Here is an 18,703-nt window from a genome sequence, read left to right on the forward strand (position 1 = left end):
GCAAAATAACAGCTTATAGTAGTTTTGTATAGAGCTGTATGTCTATCTCAACTATTGTAGTTTTGTGATTCCAGATGTTCACATTTGAAAAGCCTGAAAGGCTTTTGATCCCTTTTACAAAGGTAGCGCTGACAATTCCTCTGTTGATACTGTGACTCTAAAATACAAAATTAAATGTACACACTTAAATGTGTGGGTGGGTGGAGTTGTTCTAATTACAGAGAATTTTATAAATAACATGGTTCTATTCTTTTGTATTAAACTGTGTCTTCACTGCAAAGGTTTAAGTAGCCGTCACCACAAATAGTGCAGAAGTATGAATCATGTTTCCACAATCATGGTATGAAGTGATTACCAGCATCAGGTGTTCAAACATTGCTGTGGGTTGATGCTCACACAACATGTAAGAACATAAGATCAAGTAAAGCTCAACAGCTTCCTCTGGAGAAGTGGGTGGAAGAGGACTGTTCTCTGCCATAGCAAGGCAACACATGTCACACACAGCATCATCACAGGGACAAGGTCCCCTCTGCAGGCACTCCTCCCTGCAGGCCACAATTTCCTGGTGGGATACATCTTTGAGGTCCCCCCTTGCACCAAAGAGTTGGGGGAGAGTGTACATCATCCCTGGACATCCTGGGATGTATGTATGTATTATGTATGTATGTATGATCACTTACCATCCACAGGTTTATAAACAGGTTTTCATACACACATGGAAAGGGGAGGTCCTGTATCCTATAAAGGCCACTTTAGACAAACATGAGGGATCCTGTTCATGTCTCAGAATAAATGGCCACTGTGGTATCATACAAGTACAAATCTCTTTAATTTTAAAAGCAACAAGACAACTTTATGATTCTAAAACACTTCATGAGACATGTAAACACAAATAATGTTATTTTAAAAGAACACGATGAAATGGTTTAGTTTTGACAGCGGAGTGGCAGTCTGGATTTCTGAGGGGTTGTGGCTTCGTTTTCTGGAGCTTTTGGCCTGGTGGGGATCTTCGTCTCCTTTTTACCTCCTTTCTTTTGCTGGAAAAGAGAAAGGGCACAGAACCGTTTCAAACTAATGCTTTATCTTCATTTGTTCACATGAAAATAAACATGAAAAATGCCAGAATCTCCCTGAAAGTTCGTATCCTGCCTCGTTAAATACAATGCTTTAACTGTAGTGGGTCTTAGTATTAGGCAAACACCACTTCAACCGAACATTTTTCCCCTCAATCACCAAAGAAAACATGTGGATAACACTAAGCACGCCCATGACTCAGTATCTGGTAGATCCGCGTTCAGCATCAATAAGTTGAGGTACTGGTTTCCTGTAGGACTTTATCGGTCAAAATGCTCATCATTTGCTTTTCCAGCTTTCCTGTCCCAACATTCTGGAGATGTGTTGCTGCATCAAATTTAAAATCACCTCATATTTTACATTAAGTTGTAAAATGTCTCAATGTGAACATCTGATGTTTTCTATGTTTGAGATTTGATTGTATTTATATTTTACTCCGTGGTTGTAAACAGTCATTGTTCCTCCAGTGCTGTTCTTTGTTCAGATGCAGTTCAGTGAACCTCAGTCCTGCTTCCATGTGCTTTGTAGACAGAAGAGTCTTTCTCCTGGTAACCCTTCAAACAAACGGTACTTGTTCAGTCTTCTTCTAACTGTGCTGTCATGTTAACACTGAGCATGCTCAGTGAGGCCTGTAGATCTGACATGTAGCTCTTTTTTGTAATTCTCTGATCTTGTGGTGAATTAGCTGTGACGTCCACTCCTGTGAAGACTGACAGCTGTCTTGAAAGTTAATTCAATAATCTTTCTCACTGAAGATTGATGCAGCGATAGCTTGTCTAACACCATTGTTCATGTCTTTCTCTCTTGTCATGGTGTTAACACACACCTGAATGTTCCAGAGCAGCAAACTGTCAAAACGTCTGTTACAGAGGTCTGTAACCTGCTGATGATCAGTCCACCAAGGACTTTTTTCCTTGTTGCTCAATACATAATGGCACAAAAGGAAAAAGGTTATTTGTTCTGAGGTTGTAGTTGCCTAGAGACCCACTACAATCAGATCATTTATATGTTTTTATATAAAAAAACTAGAAAACAAGTAAAATAGGAGGCAGTAACTTTGGAAGATGGTTGTATATTTAACTATTTTGTTTCTTACCTTGAAGAAAGGAACGCGTTTGCTCTCATTGAAGACGAGGTTTTCGTCGATGAAGGACGGCTCTGTGGCCAAGCTTTCGTTGCAAGTACTCAGCTCATCCTCTAGAGAGTCCTATGCAGAAAAAACAGGACCAAGGTCAAAAAGAGCGACTTCTATACATTTTCTAATGCGTTTGTTAAAAAGCTGAACATACATGGTCAACCTGGCTGTGTTCCTCCTCTTGCTGCTGTTCCTCGTCCTCTTCCTCCATGGCAGCCCACAGCTCCTCTTGCTGCCTCCTCAGGCTTTCCAGCAGCTCGCTGCGGCTCTGCGACTTCACCAGCTCTCTGGGATACACAAACTCCCGTCGCTGAGGGGTGGCACCTGAAGGCAGAACAGGACTAGTTAAAGATTTGTAAACGAAATGTTTTTTTTCCCCTCATGGGAGAATTCTGCCCCATAGTTTTTTTAAATAGCTTATATATGTAAAACTACAATAACAGCTCTGTGGGACGTAATATTCCAAGAAACACACAACAACAATCCAATAAACCTTTACCTGTTGGGATGTCTTGCTGGAGCTCTTCCTGCAGGAAGCCGTTTACCAACTTTTGGCTCATCTCCACTTGGTGCTGGAGCTCGGCCTGCTGCTGTTCTATGGCAGTTCTGTCCTGGATGGTCTTGGTCTGCACGTCCATCAGGGCCTGCTTCACCTCTTCCTGCTGGGCAGACAGCTTGTCCTCAACTTTCCGGAGCTCTTCACTGCATCGTGCCTCAACACTCTGCGAGAAAGAAGAAAAACGTATATGAAGGATCCTGAAAACATTTTCAACCTCAGGACATCAAATCTGTAGTACAAACTGCGGCCATTTTACCTGACACAACGTCTGAGCTTCAGTGGAAATGCTGCCCATCACGGTGAGGTGTTCCTGGGCTTGTATCTCAGCACGCTCCCTTACTGTGGAACTCCACTGAAGGTCCCGGTCCACCAGACCTGCAGCCACACATGGACAATGTTAGGACACATTTATAGAAGCTTCTACTACAGACATAGGTACAAAGTGTGAATAACGGCTGGTACCGGACACAGAGCTGTGGAGGTGGGAGCAGCAGCTACTCATCTCCTCCAGCGCCTGCTGGCTCTCGTCAGCAGTCACACGCAGAGAGGAGGAAAGGGACAACGAGGTGGAGGAGAGGAGGTCTGCCTGGGAGGTGGCCTTGCTCTCAACTGTACTGCACCCACTGCCAAAAGAGAAAAATCTTGGTTAAGTGTGTCAAAAAATCGATTGTTTTCAGATTTATCGGCTGTAAATAACCTGCTAATGTTCTCCTGGAGGCTGCATAGAGGCTTCTGCAGGGATTTGGAGGATGAGCACAAGTCGGTGTAGTCTTTCTGGGCTTCCATAGCCAGGTGGTTGAGCTGCTCCTGCAGGCACTGAATGGTCTGCTTCATACCCTGACAGAGGAAGAGCACTAAACTGTCAATGCAACAGGACTTCCAGGACTGTGCTAACCATAGACTGTATATAGCATGTGAGAAAGTGACAGCCATAATAATGCAGCGTTTATCACATTATGAGAAATTGACTGTACATTATAGAAAACGTGCAACACATAGGCAGCCTTGATAAGAAACAAAACAATGTGCATTGTGGCCAAAGCCTAGGACCCAATACCTCGTTGATATGCATATTAGTTATATAGTCCAAACAACAGTGTACTTGTACAATACTTAATATGCTGCATTCTGGGGAAAAAAATGGTTTTGTGCTTTGTTTGTGTGTATATGAGACCGAGAGACAGGTCATGTGCCCGTTAAAAGGAAGAACGAGTGCTCTGGGTCTGCACTGAACTACTGTCATCGCTCGTCCCTGGAGCTGTACACGGCTCATCTGTGCTCTGACTTCAGAAGCGGTTAACGTTAACACAGAATATGTGGACATGCAGTTGATAGGACACACTATTCAAATGTTAAGTTTAGATGAATAGTCATCTTAGTTTCACATGTCCATGGTGACAACAGGTTGTTGTTTACTATCCAGTTACTGGATAATAAGCATCTTCCCCATAAAAATAATGTTGGCGTAGCAACATGTGACAGATGGCACAGTAAGATACTTAAACAGATGCTGATATCCAGCCTCATCGCGATGTTCCTTATTTTACCGCCTATGCTACGTGGATGCAGCAGAAACATCGTCAAGGCGCTGCGGGAACCCCTGTACTTTCACTCAGGCAGCAGAAGAATCTGTCTGAGGCTCTCACCGTCTGGTGTCTTTCCTGTGCCAGTCTGATCTGCTTTTCCAGCTTGCTGTGTTCATCCTGCAGGGTGCTCAGTCCGTGCACAGCGGCCTCCCGCAGTGCTGCCAGCTCCTGAACCAAGCCACTGAAGAACACACCCATCTCCTTCATTGCCTCCACCTGTGAGAACGAGAAAAGTGGTGTTTCACTGCAAAGTTCTTCGAGATGAAGATATAAACAAAGGAATAAGAAGATTTTAGACTCACCTTATCAGCCAGAGCTCGCTGCGTCTCTACTGAGGATTTTAGAGTGTCATTCAGTTCTTTAACAGCCGATAGACCCATCAGAGTCCGAGCCACTAGGACCTCCTCCATGTCCTGTCGATGCGCCTCCTACAATCCCACACACAAAACACTCGATTAACACATCTGATTACTCAAAGATCAAATCTGCAAAACCTTACCACACATTCCTCTTAAATAAACTCACCAGCAGTTGAAGCAGACTCTCCTTGTCTTTCTGGCATAGCCCCTCCTGCTGATGCACCTTCTCCTGACAGCGAGCCACACCCTCAGCCACTAGCGGCCCGACTCCACCGACAACAGACTGCACGGCGGTCAGAGCTCCGTTCACCACAGCCTCGTTCATCACCAGTAACCCATCTGTAAAGATACAAGTCAGTCACAGTTGCTGATGAATGAAAAAAATCTGTCTTTGGATGCTTTCATCCATCCAGGTCATAGTCATATCCAATAGTTTAAGTTGATTTTGTTACATCTTAATAAACGTGCTTGAGAATTAAATCAAGGCAACTGAGCTCACCCCCCGGCGCCTTCTGCAGTAGACCTGATGAAGCCACTCGGGGGAGTGAGTCCAGTTGTTGCCTCAGTTGAAATTGTTGAGCACGATAAAGAAGTTATGTGGTTCTGCATTCTTACCAATCGCCTGCGAGTAGCCGCTCAGCATGTCATGGTGTTTGGCTCCATGCTGCTGAACGCAGTGCTGCAAGGTGCTGAAGGCTCTGTCCATCCGCTGAGCGAAGCTCTGCTGGATCCGACTGTTGTGCTGTTCAACCTGTAGTTACAAAGCCAGAGAGATGAGACACAACAATCAAGACAGGAAACAGTCCTGCAGATTAAAAAGGATTATTTATGCTCCGAAGTTCTGCATCACAGAAAAGGCCTGACCATTTCCTTCACCACTTCCTGTTTTCTTACATTGGATTTGGCAGGGTTTAGACAAATGTTCACTTAATCACAAAATCAAAACTGATTCATTAATAAAAATAATTCACAGGTTTCAATGGTTGCATCGGATGCTTGACAACAGTTAGTCTGACCTTCTTCTTTCTGTCCAGTTTGTCATGGAGACCCGACACATCACTGGTGCTGGCATCCACAGTGGTAAGGAGCTAAGCAGGGCGCAACAGAAAATATTCAGTTTAGTTTTTTGCAATAATCAAAGACTCTCATTTGAGCCTAGTGTAAACATATGTAAAGAGGCTAACGTTTTTAGGTTCATGTGTGCAGGTATTTAGTAATGTTATGGATTGATCCAGGTCCCTGTGTGGACACTTTAATCCAAAGTATTAACTGCGACACATCATGTTTAAAATGCGGTGACTGCACAGCTGAACCCTAGTTACTGCAACTGAATCTTCCTATTGGCTGGATTCTGTTGTATAAGACCAAGCTCTACTTTGCATCTGTAAGAGGAAGTTTGGTTAAAAACAGATGTGGTAAAATCAACTTTCAACACAGGACAGCAAAGAGAAAAAGGAACTAATTCTATAATAAGAGGGAAGAAAAGGCAAATGAACACCACACTAAGCCGCCTGTAAGTATAGCTAATAAGACATAGAATCAACATCTTAGTGTCACACTTCAGCCAAGGCATGAGGATTAAATGCTGCTGTACCCGTCCAGCTGTGTTGTACAGGAGCTCCTGGGCTGAAGTGAGCTCCGAGCTGATGAACTCCTCCTGACTCAGCTTTTCCTTTGTTTGTTGCAGGTCTCTGCTCGTCTCTTCCAACCTGGAAATGCAGCAACAGTGTCTTTAAAACAGACTGCAACCTGCAGGCAGTTCATTAAAAACAAACCCTGTACCTCTGCTGCTTTTCATCCAGGTCCACGGTGCACTGCTCCAGCTTTGTTTTACTGTCCACAAACAGCTCAGTCACCTGCAGAAGGAACAGAGCATGAGGCCATTTCCACTGCAGCCTGGTGTCAACACTGCATTCCTCATGAGTAATTAACGAGCGTATTCTTTAGGGTGATGTTAAGCTGGTGTACCTTCCTGATTTCCTCCTCCATAGCTGTGATCTTGTCAGTGTACTCCGTTATATGTCCCTCATGACAGGTGATCTGACTCATCATGCTCCTAAAAACCAAAGACCGGCAGACATTAAGCAGCAGAGCAAAACACTCCTGGGACTCTGATGCATCACATATGCATCATAAAACCTACTCGTAGCTGTCTGCAGTCAGGTAAACTCCGTTTTTATCTCGAGCAGCAGCCAGGTCACGTTTCAGACGCTCAATCTCCTCGGTGTATTCCTGAGCAGACAGACACAAGATAACATTTCCTTCAGAGTGTGTGTGCTGATCATATTTACATTAAAATCAAACCCATTTATCCTGAAGAGTGGAATCAGGCTTGCTTACCTTAATGAGTGTCCTCTTGGTCAGCTTCTGGTTAACCTCAGGTTTGTTCATGATGTTCTTGGCTCTGCTGGCATAGTCCAGGGTGCTCAGAGTCTCCTGCACACACACACACACACACAAGAACGGAATAAGAATTTTAAACTCTAATTTATGCATACATTTTCTTAAACAGAGCTATACATGAAGATTTACATTCATACATCAGAATTAAACATGTTAGAGTAAGTGCCACTGAAGGTGGGGCTGGTCTGTCCCCTCACACAGATCTTTGTGCTGACGTATGATGACCGTCACCAACTCGTGCTGACTGGTAGTGGCAGACTTTTCCCATCTGAGAATCGTGGCTAAAATCGTACAGTGTGTCCCCAGCTCTAGTATCTCTGTGTAAATTCACAGACTTACTTCCAGGTTGCTGGAGGAAGGCGACACTGTGGCAATGATGGAAGTTTTAGTTCGACCTCCCAGCGAGTCTTGGAGGATTCTGGTCAGCTTGGACTCTCTGTGGAAAGTGCACAGAATCAACTTAATGATACGTTGTCAACTGTGTGTCGTAGTCAGAAATGGCCTCGGACTCTGACCTGTATGGAACGTGAGGTCTCTTCTCCACCAGCGCGGTGATCACTCGGCCCAGTGTCAGCAGAGACTGGTTGATGTTTCCCGCTTCACGGGCCCGTTTGTCCACGGCACCCGAGCGCCCAATGTTCTCACTGCCGGCGAGATCCACCTGGAAGAAGAGACGGGGAGTTTGTATAATTTTTCTTTGACATAATGAGAAAATATATTTCAGGGATAGATGTTTGGATCGGTACCAGATTGAGTTTGCCGATCTTGACCAGCTCCTCTCCCTCCATAGTGATCTCCTTCATGTGAATGGTGACCGAGAACACAGAGTGGGAGCGACTACAGAGACACAAGAGCAAACTAATGAATAAACAGCACTATAATCAGGCACAGGCTGCAGTTCGCCCCCTCCTGGCCAGTACCTGGAATAGGCGTTCATGAGCGTGGAGGCCGTCTTCCTCTTGGCCGCTCCTCGCTCCAGGATCAGATACACTTCATCTTTGTTGTGGACCGTCACTTCCTCCAGACCTTTCACCACCACACCACGCTGCGACACACCGATACAGGAAGTAAGCTCAACAGTGTTGTCTGAAAGCTCAGGAGCAGATAATCTGTTCTATCTGTTCTAACGACAGTTACCTTGTTTCGCGGGTCGTCAAAGAGTTGCAGCCGCTCGTTGACGTCTTCAGTGGGGCTGAGAAGGTCGAAGAGCTCCTCGTTGTAGATCTCAAGCAAGGAGACTTTGACAGAGAACTCTGTACCGTTCTCAGAAAGCTTCTCAAAGATCTGGTGCAGCGTTCGCGGGATGATTCCAGCCAGAGGGTCCTGACGACACAAAAGTGGAGCCGTTTTAAGCTCATATTTGGTTATATTTTCAGATTGAACTGTACATCACATTCAAAGCCCATTGGAAAGTTTATAATTCCTGTTTTTAGAGTAAGCTTGGCTAATGTATTTTTTAAATGAAACCAAACATTTCAAACCCACCAACATCAGGTAAAGACACGTTCATTGTGAAATCATTTGTTTAGATGATGAATGAGGTAGAAAATATAGGACGTGAAGGAAAACTGACCTCCTCCCAGGTGAACTGCTCGTCTGGACTCCTCTCTCCCTCCATGGTGAAGGTCTTTCCTGTTCCAGTCTGACCATAGCTGAACCCCATAATGGAAAAGGATGTATAATTATTTATTTAAAAACCATGATTAAACATGTTAAAGTTGATGATCAGTTATCTCTTACGCAAACACAGTGCAGTTGTATCCCATGATGACTTCATCCAGAATCGGACAAACGACGCTCCTGTAGACCTCGATCTGCTTGGCAGCCGGACCAAACACCTGAGGAGAGACATGATACAATGAATTTTTCTTAATCACATCCATGTCAGACGAAATGACTCCAGGGCCTCTTGTGCCATCCACTCACCATGTCAAAGGTGTAGGTCTTTCGTGATGACTTGTCATTAACCCCTCCTGTCCTTATGACCACCTCCTTCCTGCTTTGATCGCAGTCGATGACGCCATGGGAAGACTTGCGCTCCACAGTGTTGAAAGGTCTGAAAGTGAGATCCAAGATGACAGGACACTAAGACTTGGCATCAACGTCTTCAATGTGAACGGAACCAAAAGTGCATTCAGGGTTTGTCCCGAAACATGGATATATCAAAGCTGAAACAGCACGGAGGGAGTCTTCTAGATAACTTTAAAAACCTGTTAATGATTCAATCTAAAACATAAGATATCTCATGCAGGTACAAATAAATAATAAAAAACTGCTGAACTACTGAGAAACTGAGAAGGTTGTAGTAGTGCTGAGATGGGTATTATTATGTGTTCATCTTTATTTAAAACATGCTGGGCCTGTAAACATACCGTATGCTGCTTGTGTCATCTCAGAGTTTGTTCATGGAACAATACAGGACACATGTTGGCTCTAAACAAGTCTTCTTATTCTCCCTAACATGATGTATGCACGGGGATACATCACTGAACTCTGATCAGGCCTGGGACTGATCCCCAGGATCTGAATGTAGTTTGTCAGATTTTTATCAGCGCATAAATTACTACTTATGTAAGTGAGACATCTTTAAATGATCCTTGAGAATGAAGAAACCGAAACTAATATAACAATCATTGATTTTCGACTTCACCCTTTCTGCAAATGATTCCAATGAACACAATAACCCGAGTGATAGACGCTGGCAGCTTTAACAGATCAGTCAGGTTACATCGACACAAACCAGCAGCACAGCTGAACAGAGAGAAGTCTGTCCGTACCTGCATCTGACCACGACCTGGATGTTTCTCCCCTTCTCGTCTCGTTTGACTCCGCTCATGTTGTGTGAAGCCATGGCTGCAGAGACGGTTCCCTCCGCAAAGTTAACCTGCGAAGATAATTACTTCGAGTTAGCAAATAACCCGTCAGAGTCATTCTGAGGCGATATTAAAACCAAGATAAAAGCTGCCTGCTATGACACCACGACACGAGAAGAGTCAGTCAGTGAATTAATATTAGCATAACATAGTTAGCAACAGCAAGCTAAAACGGTTACCAGTAAAGATGAACTCACCGGTGTCCGCTAGTTTGTGTCTCTCTTTACGAGTTGTGCCTCACAGCCGTGTCCTTAGGTAATAACTTGTATATTTCGCTCTCAGCCTCCGTCTCAGCTCCGCTGGTTTCCACAGGAGACCTCTGTGGCGCTCTAAAACCTCCGACCAGACACATTTCAAACTGTACTTTTAAATTTTACTCGACCAATAACAGGAGAGTAACTGCCAAACAAATGGCGCCATTGGTCCGAATGAACATGTGATTGCTAAGGCGCGGAGCATCACGGGAGAAAATCATCGAAGCAATTCCACTAGGTGGCGACATTGTTCTGTAAACTATCATTAAATAACCGCATGCGATTAGTGTATTCATGTGTTAAAATACTATTATAACATTATAATAGGCTATTTATTATATGTAAAAGTAAAAATGTGTTGTATTTAGTTACATTTAATTATATAATATTATAATATATATATAATATTATTGAATGATATATTATTTATTGGTTTAACAAAATATTTAACTCATAAATATGATATATAGCATAATAAAATGTGTTCTGCATGCTTTGATAGCTTTTAAAATATATTTCATGTCGTAAAATTAACTTGTGTCTCATTTGACTCCTAGCTCCACTTTACACATTGTAGGAGCTGTTTTGTTCAAATATTTATTTATTTATTTACAGTGAATAATGAATTATTGTTAATACTAGTTTTCCATTTAATGAGGATTTATTCCTCCAACGCCTTCTGCAGGAAATGAAGATTGGGTTAATTTTCAACAATAATTCTTCAAAAGAACGATTTCTGTAGTAGTTTTCTTTTTACTGTTTTGTGTCTGTATTTTTATAATTGTTTATTTGTGGTTGTGTGCCTGCAGGCGTTTGTGTGACTTCAAACAGAGGCTGGTCCAGAAGTCTTCTGACCTCTTGCGACCCTGGACCAGCTTCTGTTTGCCTGCTGGTCTGTTAATGATCCGACCATGTCTTCAAGGAGCAACATAACGGTGATGCAGTGAACACTGCAAATATTTCGTAACACATCATGAGAGCAGAGACGGAGCTTTACACTGTTCTTCTGATTTATTGAAGCAATTTATTTCAACAAAGAGAGGATAAAACAGTGTTGTTTGTTTAGATGCTGTAAATCAAATAGCAATTAAACAACATCTCACACAAATGATTTCAACACACACATTCATTGTTTAATTTTATAATGCGTCCCTGATATAAATGTCAACTCTGAACAACAAACCTAAAAAAACTGTGACACTTTTTGGCACTAAATCATCACAAACATGCAAACATGGCTTCACCTCACACACATACATATCCTGGAAACAAGATCCAATCAAAAGTATAAATAAATAAATGAAATAAAGAAAGTGACAGACCTGAAGTCCACAGACACACAGTCAGCACCTCCTCCGTTCCAGGTTCATGAAGTGACCAGTGGCGAGCAGCAATCCATCTGCTAGGACCGTCCGCCCACTCGGCCCCCTGAGGATGACGAGGGGGTTGCCCTTTTCGCTCTGGCAACCTCTTTATTATACACATTCACATTAGTCATGTGTGGGTTCAGACATACATAAAAACAGGCATTTTAATCATGGACTCTTTGTCCACACTGTCTTACAACGTACAGTAATGCAGTGGAGATCTTCAGCGCTGCTCCTGTCACTCAGCTGAGCTAACGGGCTGCAGGAGAGAGCTGGAAAATATCACAGCACACAGTTAGGGAAGCATTTGAACCTCTGCTGATTCTGTTTGCCACTAACAAGAACATGAAAAGAAGTGATCAGTCATTCAGTGGGTTATTTGAACAGGCAGAGACGGAACAATAACACATCCAGACTGAGATGCATTTAAAAAAACGTTATAAATGAATTCACATGTTAATGAATAAAATATTACAGTAGTGTTTGAGCCCCTGTCAATCAGCCAGATCCCTGGCTCCCAGGTGTTTTATACAGGGAAGGAGCTGACACTGGAGCCTCTCAGCTCCTTCCCTGTATGAAAGACTCCTGTCCACAGAAGTCAATCAGGATTCTTCACCATGGCCAAGACCAAAGAGCTTTCCAAGGATGTCAGGGACAGGACAGGGGACCTACACAAGGCTGGAATGGACTACAGACCACCACCATCAGCTGGCTGAGAAGGTGACAACAGCTGGTGCCATTATTCACAAATGGAAGAAACATAAAATAACTTCCAGTCTGGAGCTCCATGGTAGATCACCTCGTGGAGTTCAATGATGATAACAGTGAGGAATCAGCCCAGAACTAGGAGGGCAGGAGGAACCTGTCAATGATCTCAGGGCCGCTGGGACCACAGTCACCAAGAAAACAGTCGGTAACACGCGTTGAAGGGCTGAAATCCCCCTGCTCAAGAAAACACATGTACAGACAAGTTTGCCACGGAACATCTGAATGATTTAGAGAAGGACTGGCTGAAGGTGTTGTGGTCAGATGAGACCAAAGTCCAGCTCTTTGGCGTCAACTCAACTCTCCGTGTTTGGAGGAGGAGCGCTGCCTGTGAATTATAATATTTCATTCATAAAAATGTTCATTTCTGACTGTTATCAAATGCTTTTCATTCTGGATGTTTGGTATTTTTCTGTGTCTCACTGTTCAAATTACAGGCCGATCATATCTTTGTTAGTGGTCCAACAAAATCAGCAGGGGTTCAAATAATGTTTCCCTAACTGCAGCGTACGTGGCCGGTCTTCACCAGCACAGTGGACATCAGTGCCCCCACTGTAAGTGTCAACAAAACAATACGCAGTGACAGGGCACCTGTGACTCAGCACCAGCTGCAGTAGTGGGCTCCTGTAGGGCCCAGGGCCCCTAAAACCAGCAGAGCCCGTGCTGCAGTGGAAACTGACAAGAGGTCATCCTAAACCTGCTCGTTAGTTCCTGCAGTGGAAAAACAACTTTTACTTCACATCCACAAGCCCAAGCTGAGATGGTCGAGCCATGGTGACATAAGCAGGGCTATTTTAAACCCTGTCTGAAGCCCATCACCGAGCATGATGACTAAACTAATCTCCTGTGTTTCTGTTAGTCACTCATCTTTCTGTCTGTTTGTACCAAACCAGACATCCAGCACTCTCCATCCTTGTTTACAGCAGCTTTACAGCAGCTCAGGCTTTATATTGTTCATACATATGTTGTTTTGGTATGTTAATCAGTAAAAGACTTCATGATCTGACTTCTTTTAAGATATTCTTCTGTGGGAACCTTGCAACTAAGACCACATCTCTGTGACCAAGGAGCTCTGGTTTGGTTCCATCTGACTAAATGACTCTTCCAGTATGTGTGATCAGTCTCCAGGATGTCTCCAGTCTGACTTTGTGTCTTTGCTGCAGGTGTTCTTGGTCTGACAGTCCGTTCCTGTGCAGGACTCTAGTGACGGTCTTCTCTGACCCTTCAGGTCCAGACTTGGTTCAATCCTTCACTAGCGTCTCTGCAGCTGTTCTCGGCTCTTTAGACACATCTCTCTCTAGTTTTCTTTCCAGAACCTTCCACATGTTTCTCTTCCTGTCTCTGCCTTGTTCTGTTGGACTCTCAGAGCTCCCTGATAAAACCTCTCACAGTTCTTGAAGCTCTTTGATAGACTTGTAGATCTTCTCCTGCTGTAGACACCAACACATTCTCCACTCTAAACTAGTTTCTTTACTTTTGTGATGATGTTTTTCAAGTGTTAAGACAAAATGTTACTTGTTATACTGTGTGTGCTGCAACACACCAAGCCTCACTTTAAAGTGTAGAAATGTTTACAGGGTCCCTCAGTTAAAACACAGACTACATGGTCTCATTAATAACAGTGATTTGTACCATGACTAAACACAGAGGACCCTTCTTAAGGGGGCGATAGTACTGACCCTCTGTGCAAATTAAATGACCTAAGCCTTTCTCAAGGGAAATACTGTTGTAAAATATTTTAGAAATGATGACATTCTCACATTGTTTAGTCTCCAGTTGTAACCCCAGATCTGAAGCTGAAGCTGTTCTGTGTCCTGACTGTCCTTCCCCTCTCCATGTCCCCAGCAGCAGCTGCCTCTCCGGCTGACCTGAACACCTCCGGTCTCCACGTCCAGTCACAGAAACATCTCTCTGTTACAATCTGCTGTCCAGCAAAAATCCACTTCATTACCATAACAATTTTAACTGCGAGGGTGGAAGCAAAGTGAGGTGGGAACAATCGTATTGTTTCTCTCTCTCTCTCTCTCTCTCTCTCTCTCTTCCCCCTCTCTCAGTCTCTCTCTCTTTTTGTCATTGGCAGCCCACTCAGACCCCGGGTGACGATGACCCTTTCCGGGGGCGAGCCAGAAATCCAGAGGAACGGGTAACTTTTTGGTCCAACGGCCAAACGCCGGGCTGCAGGAAACATCTCCGCTCCTCTGTGTCAGCCTCCACATTCGGCTTTCTGTCCACATCTCTGGAGAGTGAGGAGGAGGCCCAGCTGCCGACAAAGGAGAAGGAGCACTTCTTCTCAGTAAGGTTGGTTCTTCCTCTTTTTTTCATGTTATCCACTCCGTTGTGTTAAACTGGAGAAATGAAGGGTTTACACTAAAGGTCAGTGGGAAACTACACAGTCTATGCCCTTATTTTATTTACTGTACTTTAAAATGCGTCAGCTGGTGTTGGAGGATGATGTGGAGGTGTTTGTGGTCGGCCTCACTGAGATGATCTATAATGCTCGAATAGCTGCTGACAAGAGAAGAAGAAAATATTAACAAATGTCAGTTTGGAAGTTGACCCTTTTTAATACAAATATATTATGATGATATGTTGGGTAAAAAAAAGCAAAGTGTGTCAGCTGACTGATCTTTAAAATAAGAAGGATGAAAAGTATTTTTTTAAAGACTAAAGTTAGTTAGTTATTATTTTCCAAAAACTTACTCAATTGTGCAAATTATAGGTACTAGACATCAGTTGATCATTAACCATTCACATGACAGATGAAAATGTTATTTTAATTCTTGTTTCTTTTGAACTAAACTGTCAAACCTTCATTTGGGCTTCTCATTTGCAATATTTTGGTCATTTTATTTTAAATTATGAACCATCAGAAATATATTTGTGTGTTTTTCTGGCACACAAAAAAGTACAACTGTCTGCAGCTATTAATATATATATATATATATATATACGTATTAATTAATTTTTGAAAAAACAAATGTAAAAGGAGATTTTGTGGGTGCTACCACTTAAATATTTACAATGTTTGAAATTTAAAATGTAAAAGTTGTTTGTGATGCAGAATGTGGTGGAAGCATGTTTTCCATCCAAGCAGCTCCACCTCATGTTTCTTCAGTGCCTGAGCGAAACCTAAAAACAGGCATCCTTCCGTCTAAATAATATGAAAGTGATCTGAAACATGAATCCTTCACAAAGCTAATTATCCTCGTTTGATATCGGCCGACACATTCTGGGTCCCAGAGATGAAGCCATTCACTGGGCTCCACGCTCATTGATGTGCCTGTCTATTATCCGACACTCAGCAGTCAATACATTTCCCATGAATATGCAATCGCTTCTGGATAGTTTCGGTTGAGAGGGCATCAGTTAAACCTACAAATATTCAGACTCATCTGCAGGTCGTGCAAGAACTTCATCCCAAAATGTTGGAAATGTTTTGTTTGTTTGGTTTTTTAACTCTAAATCACTCAATTTTACAACTCATCACAGCCAGAAGGTGTGAAATAGGAACAGCTGGTGCACTTTGAACCTTCGGATGATCCAAAAAATCACATTTTATTGAATGTCTTGTGTACATATTCTCCAAAAGTAACGCATATGCACTAATAAGTACCTGTACCAAAACAATGTTACACCCGTCACCATCATCAAAGAGCCGCTGTTTTTGGAAGAGCAGTCACATGACGAGCATTTAGAGAATATCTGGTCTGCAGAGTGGAGTGAAAGCAAGTTGTTTGTTGTTGTAAATGGAAATAATGTGTAACGTGGGGTTGTGTCCATTTGTAGCCATGAGTGTGCTGCGTCCACAGAGGACAGTGAAACAAATGAAGCCCACACTGACGATAAAGCCCTTTAGATGATTACCACCTATTTCATAATCTAGCTCTTGATCCTGGACCTGTGCTGCAGGGAAACCAGGACAGGGTTTCCTTCCAAAGATGAGTCATCCACTATTTGAACAACACCTACACTTCTGTTATTGAAGGCAGCAGAACATCAGATGATTTACGGTGTTTATTTAAAGTCTTATTTGACGCTGCTCAGGCAGCAGATAGTGAGTGCATGAAGACGGCTCAGAGAATGAAAGGTCCTGAAAAAGGGTGGCTTGGTTTACTTTCACTGTTTTTGTGATCAGTTAGCAAAATAAAAAACATGGAAAACAGGGTGGCAGGCGGCGAGGCCGGACCTGAGCATCGTTTGAGCATGAAGACAAAGATCCATATTAACAAAAACCACAGATGACAGATGATTAATCGGCGTGGTGGGGTCTACCGAGCCGCCGGACCCCCGGCTGACACTCCTAGCCACCAAACACAAAACCAAAAACCCCCCAGAGCTTCGGCGGCCTGGAGCAGCGTGGGCGAAGGGTGGAAGCAGGGCACCGTCCCCATGGAGCCCTGTGTGTGTGTGTGTGTGTGTGTGTGTGTGTGTGTGTGTGTGTGTGTCAAGAGAAGTAAAAAATAAAGATTCTGTGCGATTCTGACAGAAAAAGAGAGAATGTGTTGAGTGTGTGTTCCATGATAGAAAGTGTGTGTTTGTGTGTGGGAGTGTTTAAGAGGCAGAAAGTGTGTGTATGTGTGTTTCCTGTGTGTATGTGCTTTGTGAGTCTGTTCATTGCAGCATGTGAGTGTGAGTGTGTGTGTGTGTGCGTGGACCGACCAAACCCCCCATCTGCCACAGGGTGGGCGGCTCGCCACACAACGACAATACACACTAACATTTTTGTAACTGTGGGCGTTGAAAAGGCTCGCAGAGCTGCAGTCCTCCTGCTCGTCTCAGCAGAAGGCTGCAGCTTTCTAATCAGCACATTAACAAATCAAACAGAAGCTTTAAGAGGCTGTTTACACTCTGATACCTCAGAGGAAGCAGAGTCCTCCGCTCTGGCTGTCTTTCCTGTTAAACAGCAGAAGAAAACACAGAGTGAATTTGCCTGACGGGTCTTTTAACGTCTGCACGGATCAGAGGGGTCCATCCTCTTGGGTTCATCGGGGACACATTGCAGACTGTGAAGCAGCTTTGTATGATTAGACTAATGCGAGCCTGCTCGCTGAGATCCCTGTTCGTCCACCAGTGGACTGTGGAGCTGCAGCTGTCCTTCTCATGCTTAATGATGGATTTTCAGGCCTACCTATAGTGCAGAGGAATGAGCTGTAACTGAGGCTCTAACACTAAACTTGCTGTGATAGAATGTTGAAATACTGTGTTTGAGCTGGTGGAGGCGCTGTCTGCAGCAGCCACTTCCTCTTGGATGACAAAAGACAACAACAGAAACATGACAAGTTAAAGCACAGTTTAATTATAGGCTACAATCAGCAGTATGGTATGACCTGACATAAAATATGTATCTAGTAACTTCACTTCAAACATTATTAGTTTAGTTTTTCCTACTTGCTTTATGAAAATATTTGAAAACATATTGAAATTGGACTGTCGTCTGCAGCAGCCACTTTCTGTTGAATGACACGAAAAAAAATATCAAATGGACAAATGTTGCACCTCCACCCAGATAACTGTGCAGGTCAAGAGGTGAAGCGGCTTCGCTGCTGTTCCACAGCCACCAGCTCGGCTGCTCCACTAACTACAGCAAGTGTTTATTGGCCAATAATGTTAAATGAATAGAACAGACTCTTTATTGTCATTGTACAGTAAGAGTTACAGTGAAATCAATGGGCAACAACAAATTATCAGAGGATTGCTCTAAGCTTGTAGTTGGGTCCATATCCCATCATTAACATGGAGGAGGCGGGGTTTATGATGTATACTGCAGTCAACCACCAGGGGGCAATAAAGATGTTTTAGCCTCACTTGTGGGGAACAGTTATGACATCCACGCGTGTACAGCGGTGTGCTGGATGCAAATTCTGAGATCCTCATAAGAAACGGGAAGAGAGAGAGAGAGAGAGAGAGAGAGCAGTGGGAAGTTTACCTCACTTCACCGCCTCGGATTGGTTGATTTCACAGCAACAAACTAACAAAGAAAGGATTGAATATCACGCCTTTCTCTCTGTTTTCTCTGGGCCATGTTCACAATTTTCTTTAAGATTTCTTGCACTTTAAGGATTCACTTTCTGAAGAACACTCTGCCTCACCAGACCTCCTCTAATCTGAGCTCCAGGCTACGTTAGGTTGCTCTGTGGGATGCTGAAGAAGATCCACAGACCATGTTGTGTATATATAACATGATGATCTCATGATTTATTAAAACAGGCATTACTTTTAAGATTTTTTGGCACGTCTTACTACAAGTAGTGCCAGCAAGCCAGGTCACATAAACCATCTTTATTCATCTAAATCCACAGATCATTTATACCCTCTGTGCATCATTTAC

General features: G+C 43.4%; 1 protein-coding gene across 1 annotated transcript; it reads right to left on the minus strand.

The window, feature by feature from the left end:
• Positions 1-812: 812 nt before the first annotated feature.
• Positions 813-10,360, minus strand: kif11 (kinesin family member 11). Its single transcript, XM_028423211.1, has 27 exons — positions 10,187-10,360; positions 9,894-10,000; positions 9,043-9,172; positions 8,857-8,954; positions 8,690-8,768; positions 8,254-8,439; positions 8,037-8,161; positions 7,863-7,953; positions 7,632-7,777; positions 7,456-7,552; positions 7,054-7,149; positions 6,857-6,945; positions 6,682-6,769; positions 6,496-6,569; positions 6,308-6,422; positions 5,730-5,801; positions 5,329-5,464; positions 4,880-5,052; positions 4,657-4,782; positions 4,415-4,570; positions 3,466-3,605; positions 3,231-3,391; positions 3,025-3,143; positions 2,709-2,931; positions 2,364-2,533; positions 2,171-2,281; positions 813-1,037 (listed from the first exon to the last, which is right to left on the minus strand). The coding sequence occupies exons 2-27, from the start codon at positions 9,965-9,967 to the stop codon at positions 927-929; spliced, it is 3,186 nt and encodes a 1,061-aa protein (XP_028279012.1). The 5' UTR covers positions 9,968-10,000; positions 10,187-10,360; the 3' UTR covers positions 813-926.
• Between the last annotated feature and the right edge of the window lie 8,343 nt (positions 10,361-18,703).

This window comes from Parambassis ranga, chromosome 15, assembly GCF_900634625.1.
Source record: "Parambassis ranga chromosome 15, fParRan2.1, whole genome shotgun sequence".
Lineage (NCBI taxonomy): Eukaryota > Metazoa > Chordata > Actinopteri > Ambassidae > Parambassis > Parambassis ranga.